Here is a 16580-nt window from a genome sequence, read left to right on the forward strand (position 1 = left end):
TAATTACAGTGGAGAATAGAGGTGCAAAAAGCTGTGGGTGGGGGCTCTCTCTGACCAAAATCTCATTCCAACTTCCTGCCAAATGCTTTAGAAGACTATGCTGTTAAAGAAGACCTATCTCGCTGCTAACTGTGACCAGCAAAGCAGTGCCCTTGGCCTTCATTTCTTGAGTTTTGCTCAGTTGCTAACCATGAAGGCTCCACTCTGCTCTCGTCCCAACTGGCATGGAGTTCCAAAGTTAACACTGGAGAACTCCCAGGGCATGTCACCTCCAATTCATCAACACGCAGTCCTGGATTCTACACATTCTTACACTTAATAAAAACAGGAATGAAGGAGAAGAGTGAGGAAAACATTATTTTCGAGGAATTTACTTGATAGCATCTTAAACCCATGAGCCAAAGCTGTCCTGGGTCCTTTGAATCCAACTGTGAGGTGGAAAGGAAGATGGTTGGGGAAGCCGCATGGGGTGGTAAGCCTCAGACAGCAGCCATTGTCCAATTCCTGTGATAACTCAACTGTTTATCATATTGTGAAGAGGGAAAATAACCTTGAAAAGAAACAAGGACTCAAACAACTGATGTGAAAGGTTTTTGTCCGCCCCCCGAGTCATGTGTTCCTTTTTTATTTTGCCTGAAGATTGTGCCAGGTTTGGGTTTTTTTCATCCCCAAGAAATCTCACCTAATATTGCCATTTGGGAAGGGAACGAATACGTCACAATGGAGGCTGGTACTTCATACACATGATGCATACATTCCTGGGGATAATATTTAGTGCTATTATAATAAATCTTTTCCAGATCCTGCAAATAATAGGAAAGAGGATTTTTTCATTCAAAGGAAAAACTTTGCCTTCTTGGGTATATCAAACCTTCATCTGATACACTCAGACCTAATTCGTGGTGAAAACTGATTAAATCAGAAAATTCTTTAAAAATGATATATACTAGCACATACCTTAAAAACTTCAGTTGAATTTGCAGCTATAGTGACTGACCATCCTGACTTGCCTGTGATGAGCCACAGCTGGTCATCCTGTTTATAGCACATAAGGGGACACACATACCCTGTTTTGGACGATGATGTTTCTATGATTAAGGATCTACTACCTGGAACTCTACGTGGACCTTCTTTCATGAACCACTCCAATAACATGGTCTATGATTTCCCATCTCAGCTTCTTTGAAGTCAAGCAAGAATAAAAATTCTTGTGAAGACTAAAATCCTACATTTTTTAAAACGTGTTTTTATTGATTTTAGAGAGAAAGGAAGGAAGAGGGAAAGATAGATACATCCATGAGACAGAAACATCGATTCACTGCCTCCTGCATGATCCCCACTGAGAATCAAGCTCGAAAGCTGGGCTTGTGTCCTGACCAGGAATCAAACCGATGACCTCTTGGTGCATGGGACAACGCCCAACCACTGAGCCACACCAGCCAGGGCAGAATCCTACATTTTTATTTATTTTTATTTTTTAAGATCCTTTATTGATTTTTTAGAGAGAGATGAAGGGGAAGGGAGAAAGAGAGAAACATAGATGTGAGCAAAACATCAATTGGCTGCTTACTGCACACCCCTTCCTGGGGATCAAGCCCACAACCCGGGCATGTGCCCTGACCGAGAATTGAACCAGTGGCCTCTCAGTGCACGGGACAATGCCCAACCAACTAAGCCACACTGGCCAAGGTAGAAACCTACATTTTTACAACATTCTCACACCTTGTGTACTTGTCACAACCCACTTATGTTGACAGAAAGGCTTTTGTACTAATTTTGATTCTTTTCCAAAATAGTCAATGAACTTTCAAAGCAATGACTTTTTACACTCACATTATAAAATATTTGTGTTACCATTTCATTGAATGACAAAATTCCAATAGCAAGTGCAATTGGCTTGAGAAGGTTTGGAACAAACACACTGGCCCCGTATGCACCCAGTTCACCCCCTGGAGCAAAAAGTCCTGAGTGTCCTGGGAGAGAGTGGGCTGGACTGGCCAGAGGTGCTCAGCATGCCACAGGGATAAGATACGGGTTTTACTAGTACGTGCATTACATGGGACTATGGAATACATCAATTAATGCAGCGAGTCAATAACATGGCAGCAAATTAGAAAACTCCTACACTAAAATATGTCAGCCCATACTACAAAAGCGTGAATTTTCTTCAAGGAGCTAGCTCATTAGGATACTTAACAAGCCCATTTTAGTATAAATCTGCTTTCCACTGCCTTATTATTTCTGGGAAATGCGAATTCATGCTCATGCCCCAAGTCCTACTGTTAACCAGTTATATTTCAACCAATATTGAACTTTAAACAGTTCAGCACATAAGTGACTGAATTTGCTCTAGATACTGCATTGGGATAGAGGAGAGTTTATCCAAAAGAATCATAGGCCTTTTCTACAGGTAGACATGATTTATACATGTGAAATAAGTGGAAAAGTGTAACCCATTAAATATAATCAAGTGCACATACATGGGTTGTGTGTGGTCGCTCAGTGTTACAGGCAGTTGAGAAGCAAACAGTTAATGTTGGCTGAAGGTCCTACAGATCTTACTTTGCTTCCAAAATGATTACAAACCCTCCTGAGCTTTATGAGTCAGCTGCACAGTTACTCTGGACACAGAGTTAGACAAAGGTTGTCACTCCAGGCACTTGCATCTCCACCATCCCTAACACCAACTGAAGGAAACTGACACGGATTTCCCTCCACATCCCACTGCTCCCTCGCCCCATCCCTTCCAGCAGGGATACAGGAAAGAGAAGGGACCAGAAATGATTCCTCCCACTCCACCCACGCACACCACACTCCAGGTGCAGAATGCGCCTCTACAGGATGACTTACCCTCTCCTAATTAGAGGCCTGAATTAAGACCACAGGGTATATTCAGTAAAAGTGAAATTACTCAGATATGGAGGACTTCTATGCATAAAGTAAAATTAGCTCCTTTTTTTCTTTCTATATTACATACTTGCCTCAATGTGGCCCAATGCCAGGAGGAAACCAAGCCAGTTTCAGAAACGCTTTACATAGAGATTGTCTAGTTTGCATAAATAATTCCTTTCATCGCCATTCAACCCTTGTGTGTTGGTTGGGAAACCAGTGGGTCTGGAAGAAAATCAATGGCTGCAGGAACGGCCCAATGGGGTTCCCGAGTGACCGCAGGCCAGCCATCCTCAGCCAGAAGTACGTGCAGCACCGTATTGCTCAGCATCCACATGTGCCCACCCTGCCCTGACCTGAGTTTCCCTTTCAATCACCTGACCAAAAACCATATCTCAGACCTCACTCCTGGCCAGGTAACTTTGCAGACCCACCAGGAAGCACATGGCAGGCATTTCACTGGCAGGAGATTTCACACTGGCACAGCCCCCAGGAAGACCTTCATCTCTCCCAGCATCACCAGAAGGAACCTCAGCAGCAATGTCTTACCGCCAGCTCTATTCACTAACCAGACAACAAAGGGATCAGGCAGAGCAGGGCTTCAAAAAACAACTGCTAGGAATTGCTTCACTAAAAACTTGATGATCCAATGACAGGAGCTAACCCAACCAAGAGTGGCTATTCATTCCCAGGAGTGGCATTTCTCATCACATGTTTAATCACGGAAGGTGGATGGCAAGCATCCCCATCTACACATGTCACTCACCGATACAGGCATGGACCCTCACGGACAGTTGTGTCCTCAGGATGATGCTGTGCTTCTTGCCCCGCCTAATGGAGAGAAAACACACACGGGCATCAGAGGAGTCAGCGAGAAGCCTAGATGCCGACAATCCACTCGAAGGTTCCGACACATCCACCAGACAGAGACTCCAGATAAGCAGGGACCCAAACAGAACAAGAATCTCTCCTGGAATAATGTGATGTCACAGGGCTTTCCAGAAAATAATAAAGTTTGACTCTGTTGGATTGACACACGCATTTTATTGCCAAACCCGGTCAACTCATTCCATCCACAGAGTTTGCGTGTTCTCATGCTTGACCATGTTGGGAAAATTTTCAAATCTGTGCCCATAAAGTGAAATCCCAGGAATGTAACAACCCAAATCGGCCTGATCATTCCCATGGCTATTTTTACATTTTTCTGGATATAGGAAAGGGGCACATGCAGTGGGGGCATCCAAAAGAGCTGCTTTGCTGTGTATCAATTCAAGACTACTGGGTTTTTATCCTTTCCAGGAAGGTGAGAATCCACCAAAGAGCTTATAGGCTATTTATTATTGGGAACTCCAATATACACACCTCGCTTCACCTTCGTTTCCTTCTCACTTCATTCCTTATGAGGAAGCAAAGAGCTGGCCCCTCCCCAATTCTGTTCCCACCAGGGCTCATCCCACGTTATGCAAAGGAGGACTAAAGCACTGAGCAGGTGACAGAGAAGATGATAAATGGGAAGAAACGTGAGTCCTGGCTACCTGGGGTAGCAAAGGCTTTGAGACTGGGAGAAAGCGGAAGCCAATGGGCAGAGGTAAACGGAGCCAGCCCACCAGCACGGAGCAGGGAAGCCGCTGGGGCTCTTGGTGGCTGAACTGCCCTTCCAGCACTCTTCTGGCCTCTCACCCCTGCCCATCAGGGCTTCCTTTGTAAAGGAGTCTGGCAGTAACTCCTGGTTTTACGGTTGTGTTGGAGGGGACGGGAACAGACATCTCACCAGGCACACTGTTAACATTGTGATTATGGATTCATCGTCATCAATGAAACAATTCTATTTCTTATGCTTGAGACCAGATCAGAGGGGAAAGTATGGTGTCAGAGGTTGTTTTTTTATTCTTTTAAAGGAGAAAGGAAAGCCAGCTGCATAGTCCTACAAAAGCATGCAGTGGCCTCCCGCCCTACAGCTGCTTGTAGGTAGAGAACCTGCATCCGGTCCCTTCAAATCCCTAGGGCTCCCCCTTCCCCTTCCCACTTTGTTCATTTGATTGATTTACATATGCTGTGTGCAAGGCACTAGTCTCAAGGAGCTTACAACGAATCCACAGCCCTTGACCCATCTTCAGAAGATGGATTTGAGATTCCTAGGAGGGCAGACTTCTTCAAAACTTTCTTCCTCTCACACATACACACACACACACACACACACACACACACACACACACACACACACACAATGGTTTTCTCTCTCACAGTCCTGGTGTTGACACTCTTTCAATTCCTGTGACGGTACCAGGAAGAAAGTTTCAGTTGGTGCCCTGCGCTCAATCATTGATGGACCAGCCTTCTTTGTGAACTGCTGGAAAAGGGGGGGGGGGGTTGGTGCGGGGGGAAGCGGGGGGGGGTGGTCCTCAGTGGGAGCCTCCCCCAGAGCTGGAGCAGAGACTGCGGAAGCCCTGAGGGGAGCCAGGCCCCAACCAGGAGGAAGAGCAAACCTGGAGCACCATCAGTCCATGGCCCATGTTATCAGCATTAGGAGTCGATGATGAATACCAGACGACGGGAGGCAGAGCACATGCTTTGGATGCCCCGAGTGGGGAAGCAGGGGTGGCCAGGGAAACAGTTCAGAATACCTCAAGTTCTGGAAAGTTCAAAGGGCCCTCACTTTTATCTTCAAACAACTGCAAAGTCACATTTTAAGGAAGCGCTTAAGTTTTCCCAGAGAATTCTGCAGTCCCCCAGTGAGAGCGTGGGGCTGTCGCCCTAGGATTCCCGGCGCCTTCATGAAAACCAGGACAGTCTCGGAGGCGGCCCTGGCAGGCCAGCCACTCTGAGGGGCCGTGCCTCCTGTGCTTGTGCCTTGAGAAACCAGGCAATCGGACAGGTTAAGCCAAACCCTGGTGGAACTTAAGAGACCACAGAACAAAAAAGGCCTATTTTGTAGTAGTTTTCTCTCTTATCATTCCAATTCTGTACCTCCTTCCCTGTCTGCCCCTCTACACAAAACCCTGAGATGGGAGGAATCGCTGTGGAAATTCTCAGAATAGAGCCAAGGTCTATAGAAGCTGCCTAAGGGGTTGAGGCACCAAATCCCAGGAGCTACTGGCAGAGGAGAGAGCCGGCCAAGGCAGAGACAAGTGGTGGTGAGTGCAGGCAGGTCCCCAGAAGGTGTCCTTCATCTCCCACCCCTCCCTCACCCACCTCCACTTTCTCCCATCTTCGATGTGGGTACCATCACTGTGCCCGTTTTACAGACGAGGAAAGCAAAGCCTGTAGAAATGACGTAACCTCCATAAAGTCAGAGGGCTGGTGGAAATCGAATTGGGCCTGAAGGCAGAGTGTCTGGCTCCACAGTCACCAGCCGCATTCTGCCTTTTGCTGTACAGCTGCCTCACTATACAACCTCTCCACTTTTTTTAGTGGTTTAACCTCAATGCTAAAATCTATTAAAGAGGACACACATACAAATTAAAATGCAAAAATCTAAGAAAATATTGCCAAACCAAATGATGAAAATAATAAACAGGACTAAATAAGGTTTCTCCTAAGACTTTAAGGATTACAGAAAGTTTAATGTTTTATTTATATATATTAAATATCAATGTATAAAGGACACCCATCATAAAATGCCTTTAAATTTGATTAATGCTGATATATTAGTATTAGAGGAAAGTTGATTTTCATGCATTTCCTTTGTACATGGCCATCTCACTGCTGTTATTGATTCTAAAAACCCTTGGGCCAATTCTTTTATGGGCATAATCATGTCATCTATTAAAAATAATCATTTTATCCCCAGGCTTTTTGTAGGAAGTATGCACTTATCTTCTGTTTCATGGCTAAAACTTTCAAAGGAAAATTAAATAATCATGGGTAGATTTCCCCCTGCCCCCAGTGGGATACTATGTCAGTTTGGGTTTGGAAAATAATATTCATAACAGTTGTTAATCTTCATAGAATGCTTATTGCATGCCCAACAAGAGTCTAAGTACTTTATACAGATTTGATCTTCAAAAAACTCCTATAAAATAGGTAACATTATTGCCATTTTTAAAATGAAGAAATTGAGGCCCAAAAGGGTTAAGCAACATAGCTGAAGTCACACAGCTAGAAAGTGACGAGCTCAGATTCAACCCAGGCAGTGCAACCCAGAGCCTGTGCTCCTATCACCTCCCTGGTGGGTCCTCCTTCATCTACTCCCTCATTCCACTCTATATGAGATGCACGATGCACGCTCTGCCTCAAGGCAGCAGCAACGCGGAGACCCTGCCTGACCTGCAGGTTTTGGACTCCAGACTATAACATCAGTTCTTACCTGAATTTCCACCCCGCTGGCCCACTCCACAGATTTCAGACTTGCCAGTCGCCACAATGGAGTGAGCCAATTACTTAAAATAAACCTTTCTAGATATACTCGGTAGACCAGATGGATTAGATTAGAAAGATTAGATGGGTAATCGATACCTTGTTGGTTCTATTCTCTAGAGAACCTTAATACCAACTTTGGTATCTGCCTTCATGGAGCTTCCATGTTCCAAAAATCAGTGGATTCGGCATAAACACTTGAGTGATCTTTTCCTCCCTGATACTGACATGCTGTATCTGTTTCACAGCTGCCCCTCCTTCTGAATCCTAACGCTTGCAGCAGGGTGACCCCAAGGCAGAAGCAATTTAATTTGACCTGAAACTCCCCAGGGAGAGTCAGATTCCATTCCTATCAGCACAGCCACTGCCAGGGAAACATCACCACTTTGGAGATCAGCCACAGCCAATCAAGTGCCCACACCCAAGGCCAGTGCTACCCAAGTGACAAGAAAACTATCTAAAATAGACACTCAATTCAAGGGAACTCCAATCAAGGCAAACATGCCAGAGATATGAGGGTGCTGCTGGTGAAGGAACTTTCCAAAACTTCCTGGCTTCTCAGAATCCACCAAGTTTCTCCTACAACCATGCCTATGGCCTTGGGGTGGGACCCGGGGAAGGGGGAGCGGGGAAGAGGGCTGGTTTAACCAAGTAAGTCTCCCAGACACCATGTTTCAGTTCTGCTCCAGTCTCTCAAGAGAATATTTTTATTTATTTATTTTTAATATATTTTTATTGATTTCAGAGAGGATAGGAGAGGGAGAGAAACATCAATGATGAGAGAGAATCATTGATCAGCTGCCTCCTACACGCCTCCTACTGGGGATTGAGCCCATAACCCGGGCATGTGCCATGACCAGGAATTGAACCATGACCTCCTAGTTCATAGGTCAATGCTCAACCACTGAGCCACACTTGTCAGGCTCAAGTATTTTTACAAGAATAATATATGAAGTCTTTTTGTGGATATAAGAGCAAGTGCATACATTAATTTATTAAATGGCATGCAGCCAAAGACTTGATGACTTTTTCTTGCAACCAACAGCAGAATGAATGCCCCCAAACATTCCTCCACTCAAATTAGAACTAAACTATGATTTCGATCAAGAGTAGAAAACATGTTTGACCGTGTGGCAGAAGCAGAAATTAGGACCTGCTCAGCAGCTGCCCCAGGAATATGCTTCCTTTTACTAAGCTTCTGGAGCGATGAGATGCAGCCAGTGTTCTGGCTGAGGGATAAAGAGCTAAAGAAGGATTTGAATTAGTCATCAGCACGTGAAAAGATAGTGTTAGCTCAGGTTATTTGCTCAAAAACTTCAAGTTCAAGAGAGCCAGTGGCTACTGTATTCATCTCCAGAGGCATTCTGGTCTTTCCTAGTAGACAGTAGAGGTGAAAAGCATAGATGCTGAAGCCAGCTGTATGATCTTGGACAAGTTACTTAGCCTCTCTGAGCACCAGCTTCCTTGTCTGTAAAGTGGGAAAATAATATTATGTATTTGATGACATACCTAAGAAATGAAAACCTGCTCCTATTTTCTTCTAAGATTTTTAAAGTTTTAGCCTTTCATCCCCAGGTGTCCCTAATGGGAAAGAAACCTTGGTTGAACACCTTCACAGCTCCCAGCTCTGGGGCCATCCTGCGGCCTCCCCTTCTCACTCCTCCATTTTCTCCCCCACCCACAACTATTCTGCTTCCTCTCTCCCTAAATCTCCTACAACACCCTGGCCTGACCTTGGTCCTCTCGAAACTTGGCTTCTCTGTGGTGGGCATGGTGTTAACTGCCCTGTCTTTGAAATTTTCTCTCTTCTCGCTGAGGCACACCCTGCTGGTTACCTACCCAATTTCCATTTTCCCCTTTTGTCTCATCAAGAGAACCCAATTTTGTTTGAGGTGACATCATACCCACCTAAAAACCACCTTCTCCAGTCCCCTTGGCCCCCAAGAGTGGCCACATGACACAGCTGTCCTCAGTGAACTGGATGTGGAAGTTGCTGGTGGGGCTCCTGGTAAAGCTCTTTAAAAGGGGCCCAACCAGCCGGCCACATAGCCACGAGACTCAGCACAAGGCCCATGCCCCTGACCACTAGGCTACACTGCCCTGTACTATGCTCTCCTCGGATGCCAGAGGCCCTGCTGGAATCCCTGCTGACATAGGGAGGGAACTGGGCTCGCCAGGCCACACTACAGCAGGGTCAGGCATAATCATTAGAGGCTTCGGGGCTCCTGTTTCCGCTACTAACTTCCCTGGCCTTGGAAGGCACTGACTAGGCCTGGCTCCCTCTGCAGCAGAATAATTGCTTTGTCCTTCCACTTCTGAAGGTCTTTCCCCTCTTCTCCCTTTAGCCATAGCTTGAGTGATCATTCTAAACAAGGGGTGAGTTAATTTTTAGTCCTGGCATAAAAGAGCAGGGCAATGAACAAGAACAAAGAAACAAACTCCTCCAGCAAGGAAAATTCACTCCGAGCACATTGTGTGGAAAACACCATCATTTTCCCATAGCTGGTCCCGTGTCTCCATCAGATGGTCTCATTAGGGAATATTTTGCTATGATTTACACAAAGAAATCAAGAGAAGAATGCGATTTCATTTGACCTCTTCGTGCCTATGAGGGGCAATTGTTAACTAGGAAGAAATTATATTTTAACTCCCATCCGTGGGAGACATGACTTCGCAGGCACCCAGACTCCGCCAAATGCCACGCTTCCCGGAAAGGACCTCGGCGGGATGCTCAGGGCAAGTGAGGCTGCAGATGTGCATGGACACCTCCCACCTGTGCAGGAGGGCTCAGCCTGTAGGCTGCTCAGAGCCAGCCCTGCCAGCGCTCAGTGGTGGTCAATAGCCTGGGAGTGGCCGGGGTGCGCTGGCAGTGCCAGGACAGCCAATCCTGGCATGTCTTCTGCAATCCAGGCCAGGGACAGAGGGGCTTCCCCACCAGAGAGCAGTAAAGAGCGTGGCTTCTTCACGCTCTTCTGGACAAAGAGAAGGTCATCCTGCATACATTCCAAAAGATGAGAGGTAGGGCACCACAAATGAAGACTATTTCAAAGCCATAAAACCTGCCCTGGCGTGAGCTGTGGCACACCTGTCAAATGCGCAGCTACCCAAAGCTTTAGGGCTACCTTCCCCTGTTTGCAGTCGCCCATGCCGTGAGTCCTGCCTTCTCGCCATCATTCATTTCCCCAGCATCGCATGCTGTTAGGGTGCAGAAATGTGGTCAAGGACCATGGGCCCAAGGCCAGGTGATGATTCAGAAGGGAACAAAGGAAGAAAGGAAGCCAAGATCTACTCTGCTGACCTAGCAGCAGGGCCCTGGCTCTTTAGGGAGAAGCCTCCAGCTCCTGATGCTGGTGTTGACAGAGCGAGCTGTAGGTTAGGGCCAGAGGACGGCAGCAGATGCGTCCTCCCTGCTGTAGGGTTGGTGCTGTTTCAACCACAGCCAGTGTTTTAACCTGGGACTGAAGGTGTCCTTGCATGAACCACCCTCATGTCACCAAAGGTGTGAATGTACATCCTCAGTAGAACCTAAAGTGCCTTTGCCCAGATGCTCCTGGGATGGTGGAGGAATACACACAAGCCTGGAGGATACTGTGGGTTTGGTTCCAGACCAAGGCAATAAGAGTCTTGCAATAAAACAAGACTTGCAATAAAGTGAGTAAGGACCTTGCCTTCGGTTTATAAGAAAGGCAACATCCATGAAGCACAGTAGAATGAGGCATGCCTGTACAGTCATTTTTTAAGTGATGATGAGTAGAATCTGATGTGAGCTAATAATGACAGCCCTCACGTGTGTACAGCCGATGGCAAATTCCAGGTGTTTCCCCACGCACTGCTGGTGTGGCCCTGGGAACCACTCCAGAGATAGGAAAGGTTTCCTCACAGAACCTTGCTGGTTCCCACCAAGGACCCTGGTTTTCTTGGTGCTCATGGTCATGATATTCAGGAATCCATCCTGGGATCCTCTCATTTACCAGCCACCAGCGTTAACTCAGTGCCTATAAGGTGTTGAGAAAATGCTAGGCACTGGATAGTCAGACAGGTCTAGTTCTGACCTCGTAGAGTTTTAGCAGCAGAGGGACAATTAGGGGAAATGGACCATAAATTGTAATAAAACAGGGGAAATCCAGGAAGTCATCAATACATCGTGGAGTCAAGTAGGAGACTAACACTAACAGGTTCCCATTTTTTTCCTTGAGCTGTTCCTGAAAACTTAGTATTCTCTGAAAATATTTATCTGACAGTAATATATTTTTAACTCAAGCAAGGTAATGTCTAAACAACTGTTGGGGAGGTCTCTGACAACCAGATCAAAATAGCTGGGTATTATTGGGAAAGCAACAGAGAGCCCCTGAAGTTTTCTAAGGAGGAAGGTGATAAAATCAGAGATATACATGGCTCAAGATGGATGAGGGATAGAGAAGAAGGCAGAGGGCTGCACTGACCACCAGGGGGCAGATGCTCAACACAGGAGCTGCCCTCTGGTGGTCAATGCGCTCCCACAGAGGGAGCGCTGCTCAGGGCTGGTGAGCACAGAGGCGGTAGCAGGCGCCTCTCCCACCTCTGCAGCAGCGCTAAGGATGTCAGACTGACGGCTTAGGCCCGCTCCCCGCAGAAACGGGCCAGAGGGCACAGGCCAGGCTGAGGGACTCCCCGCCCCCCACCCCACACCCCCCGCCAAGTGCACAAATTTCATGCACCGAGCCTCTAGTAATCTAATAACTATAGGAATGGTTGATGGTATAAGTATATTCCTACAGAGATTTTATTTTCTGGACACATCTTTGATTTTGTATGTGTGTTGCTTTATTCAGACTGAGCAATCAGAAGTATTAAGCAATTCTAGGTAGGCACAAAGTGATTTGATGTTAGTTAACATAATAATTTTTTTTTTCCACTGTAATGAGTTCAAAAGATGACATAATATAACATGATCTACTAGGGCATCTGGCAAGAAAACTATATATCCAATGAGTTGTCAGTAAAAACAATGTTTAAAACAATTGTCAACCCACTAAAATCTTAAAAAAATTAATGTAGTTATATTTGGCTTAAGAGAAAGAGAACAGGATGTAAATACCATATGCTTAATTAAACTATACCAGAAATGCTCCTGCCCCTGAGTAGCCTTGTCAAGAAGAGTTACTCAAATAGGTGGTGTCAGGTAGGGACTAGACTCATCGGGGGATCATCTTGTAAGTTACGTAAATGTTTAACCACTGTGCTGTATACCTAACACTAATATTGAATGTCAACTGTAATAAAATTTTTATTAAAAAAATGAGTTACTCAAAATGCAAAAGAGTGCTGTGACTACAGCTGTCACTTGCATCTCCCTTCTTTTTGTGTGACTGCGAGTGAAGAGAAGGCCAAAGGTTTCTCCAAAATATTTCAGGGCCCCTCCCCCCATTTCTTGGGAGATCAGGACCAGTCAGCAGGGACAATTGTGGCTCTTACCCAGCGTCATCCTGGAAGCCTTCTAGCTCGTCCCGCTGCTCTGCCAGGGTGGCTTCCAGGTCCAGGTAGGTGCCATTGTGGGAGAGCTGCAGCGTGCAGTCGTCGAGCTGCAAGAGAAAGAGCCTGGTCAGCCCAGCTGGCTCCTAGGAGGGGGACTCTGCATGGAGCAGTCACTGCATGTTGCCCCATGTGGGCTTTTAATCAAGCATTATTCTGAAGTGCAGATCATAGTTGGAGGAGGTAGTGTGTTCCTGTGAGTAGATTGGAAGCAGACTGCCTACCGAGTGGACAGATACGACACCTATTAAGGGAGTGGCCTTGACAGGGCCCAATGGATGTCGATGGGGGTGGAGAAGAAGCCCTTTGGGCCAGTGCCACTTTGCACTCTGAGGGGCCCAGGAGAATCTATGGATGTGGGGAGTGGGAACCAAGATCACAATGCTGGTGTGAACGTGGATTAAGAGTCCCAGAGTTTCAAAGGCAAATTTGATGGGAAAACATGTTGTTTCCTTTGATTCAGTGAGAAGCCTGCGTACTCAGATTCTGTCATGCTTGGCACGGTACAATCAATAGCTGCTCAATAAACAACTGAGCTAAAAGAAACGTTCTCCATTTGGATGACAACATACCCAAATTACAACATACCACAGAGGGCCTGAGGTCCCTGGTTACTAGTCTCAGTTTTTTTAAATGTATTTAGCAAATACTTATTTGTTATTACATTCATGCATAATTCTAAGCATTTTGCCTATGTTGCTTCATTTGCTTCTGACATGGACCGTACTTCTATTATTATCCCCACTTTACAGATGAAAAAACTGAGGCATAGAGAGAAACTAAGAGATGCCCCATCTGGTAATGATGGAGCTGGGATTTGGATACCAGCCATTTGACTCAAGATCATGCGCTCAACCACTAAGTTCTGATCCTTCCTATGGCCTGAGATCTACAAAGGACTTACAAATATCAATCTTGCCATATATAGCTATGGCATCTGAGTGTTCCGCTGGTGTGCCATGTGTTTGTCAACCCCCTTCCCTTTCCCTCCTGGACACACAGACCACATATCCCAGCCTTATAGTCAGTTTTCAGCTGTGAAACTGAGTACCGACCAATGGAATGTGAGTGAAAGCGAACAAGGCCCCCAACGCCCCTGGCCACAACACCCTTGCACAACGTCCCACTTTTCATCTCTTGCCTGCGGCCAGATGCAGAGGGGCCAGCAGGGGACTCCAAAGTCTAGAATCCACCAGAGCCCCAGGTTCCTGAATCGCTGCACAAAACAGAGCCCTTCGCTACCCCGCCTCCACTGAACCAAAACGAGCAAGACACAAGCCTCTGTGGCAGCGAGTTGTGAAGATTTTGAGGTTGATTGTTACAGCAGCATCACATGACATTTACAATGACCAAGACACATAAAAATAAAGGGAAATAATTTTACCAAAGATTAAACTGACATGACGAGGAAGCCCGAATGTATAACTGCATGCTTGATTTCTCAGTCTGTAGGGTGGCTCTTTTTATTCACCTACTTGCTGAGTTACGCTCTTATTTCAAAATGACAGGCGGTTGGGGAAAAACAGAGGGGAACATGTGGCTACTTTAAAATAACTAAATAAACATGTGATAATACTTCCTCAGTGAGATTTCAAACAAGGAATTAATCTCTTGATAGAAAAGCTATGCTTATTATCCCCAACAAGAGAACTGAGACTATCTTCTTGTCTAGAATGAGCACTTCTAAGAGGCTGCTGACCCTTTTTCTTTTCTTTTTTTTTTTTTTTTTTTTTTTTGGAAAATCAACTTTAATGAAATAGAACTTACATTAGATTACACAGATTGTAAACTGTACAGTTTGATGAGGGTTGTGTTGTGTGTTTTTTTGGTGGGTTTTTTTTTTTAGTTGTTTTTTCAATTAGAGACCGGGCAGGTCCGTGTTTCTGGTTATCCTCAACAAATTGAAAGGAATTTGTTCTTTGTTATTTGTAAGAAACACCTAGTTAAATTGTTTAAAGGGGTTAATCCTATTTGATTCACTTGTTTGATTTCTCTAATAACAAACTGTTCCTCTAAGGGCGTGCTGGTGAGGGTCAGCATTCTTGACTGGCACAGACGGATCATCTGATCCGAGACAGCATTTAACCCAGGAATCAAATTGGCCAAATTCATGGTTCTGAGGTGTCAGATGTGCACCCATGGTTTTGGGGAAACACACAGGGATCTGCTCCCACCACCTGTGGAACCAGCAGCCAGGAATGGTTTCCTGCAGAGGCATCTCCTGGGCCCAGGGTCTCCTGAGGACTGAAATCCGACTTTATCCTTCCCAGGTGGAAAATTCCATGAGACCCTGGACCTGCTAACATACACACTGACCATGTGGACGGCTGGACTCACAGCTGCTCATTCTTGCTTTTAACTCCTACAGATGTTGTTAACTAAGAAAGCTACTTGATCTGTTGTGTTGATAGTATCCGCACATTTGTTTATTTTTAATCCCACATATAATCAACAGCCTAGAAGGTGGGGGTAATGAAAGCCCTTTAGGCCATAACAATTTCTTGGGCTTCAGCCCCTAGAAACAGGTGAAGCCAGAGAAAGCTTTTGGGTAGACCAGGGGTTGGGAACCTTTTTTCTGCCAAGGGCCATTTGGGTATTTATTACATCATTCACGGGCCATACAAAATTATCAACTTAAAAATTAGCCTGCTATATTTGGTCAGACATTTAATTAACTCACCCCTAAAGTCTTGGCAGGACCAGACCAAATTATTTCCAAGGCCTTATATGGCCCGAGGGCTGGACGTTCCCCACCGTTGGGGTAGAGCGTTTCTGCCTCTCCCCGAGGGGTCTGAGTCATTCTGTAGTCCACCCGCAGGCCCAGCGAGAGCCCAGGGGGATAGGGACAGCCTGTGCACTGGTATGTGGTGTAAATTCTCCCACTGCGGCCCATGTCAGCCAGCGGCGTGAAGTCACCGAGCGTGGGGTTGCACAAGATGTGCAGCAACTAACCAGTATATGGTATGTTTATCAGGTACAAGAGATGTCAGAAACCTCAAAAGGATGAGGAGCAGTAAAATGTAATAAAACATTTAGGAAGTGACATGTTTTGAGTTGCGATTATTATCTTTATTTTTTTATTTTTTGTTGTTTTTACAAGAGTATAGTTGGCATACAATCTGATATTAGTTTCAGGTGCACAACATAGTGATTCGACATTAATATAATGTACAATGTGATCACCATAATCAGTCTAGTAACCATCAGTCACCGTACAAAGTTATCACGATGTTACTAACTATATTCAATGGGCTGTACATTACATCCCAGTGACTTGTTTATTTTATAACTGGAAGTTTGTACCTTATTATCTTTATTATCTTTGTTTTTAATAGAACTTATTAATTGTACACGTATATCCTTAAATCTTTAATAATAGCTATATTGAACAGCTGGCTCACAGAACCTCGGAGAATACCCACCAGCCCTCTCCAGCCCCCCAGGCCCACTCCAGCACACTCTGCTTCTGACCCTCCCAGGTCGCTAATTTGAGGTACGTAAGGTGGAGACAGGAGGGGGTGCATGAAAGGCTTGCAGCCCTCTCCACCTCCACTCCAGCCCTATGCTGTTAGGGGGGAAGTGGGGGAAGTGGGGATTCCTAGTAGCTGGCAGATGCAGCCCTTATGGCAACTCTGGCTATCTGGCACATCATCTCCACACAGGCCCTTCCAATGTTACTCCCAGCCGGCCAAGGTGAATATCTGGTTTTCCTCAACACTCACCCTGGCCCCCCATGCTCCCAGCCAGCCCTGGACCACAACAGGAAGCCCCACACCTCTCAGCCTCTGACAGCAGAATCCCGAAACAGCAGAAACGCCTATTCT

General features: G+C 45.8%; 1 protein-coding gene across 17 annotated transcripts in view; it reads right to left on the reverse strand.

Annotated features, from left to right (window-relative positions):
• The window catches only part of FHOD3 (formin homology 2 domain containing 3), a 415178-nt gene that overhangs the window by 337037 nt on the left and 61561 nt on the right, over positions 1-16580 (reverse strand). For all 17 annotated transcript variants that reach the window (XM_036321024.1, XM_036321008.1, XM_036321023.1 and 14 more), the window contains exons 2-3: positions 12700-12806; positions 3656-3720 (exon numbers count right to left, since the gene is read on the reverse strand). In XM_036321024.1, coding sequence (XP_036176917.1) covers positions 3656-3720; positions 12700-12806 — 172 coding nt within the window. The remainder of the gene's footprint in view (positions 1-3655; positions 3721-12699; positions 12807-16580) is intronic.

This window comes from Myotis myotis, unplaced genomic scaffold (genome assembly GCF_014108235.1).
Source record: "Myotis myotis isolate mMyoMyo1 unplaced genomic scaffold, mMyoMyo1.p scaffold_m19_p_9, whole genome shotgun sequence".
NCBI lineage: Eukaryota > Metazoa > Chordata > Mammalia > Chiroptera > Vespertilionidae > Myotis > Myotis myotis.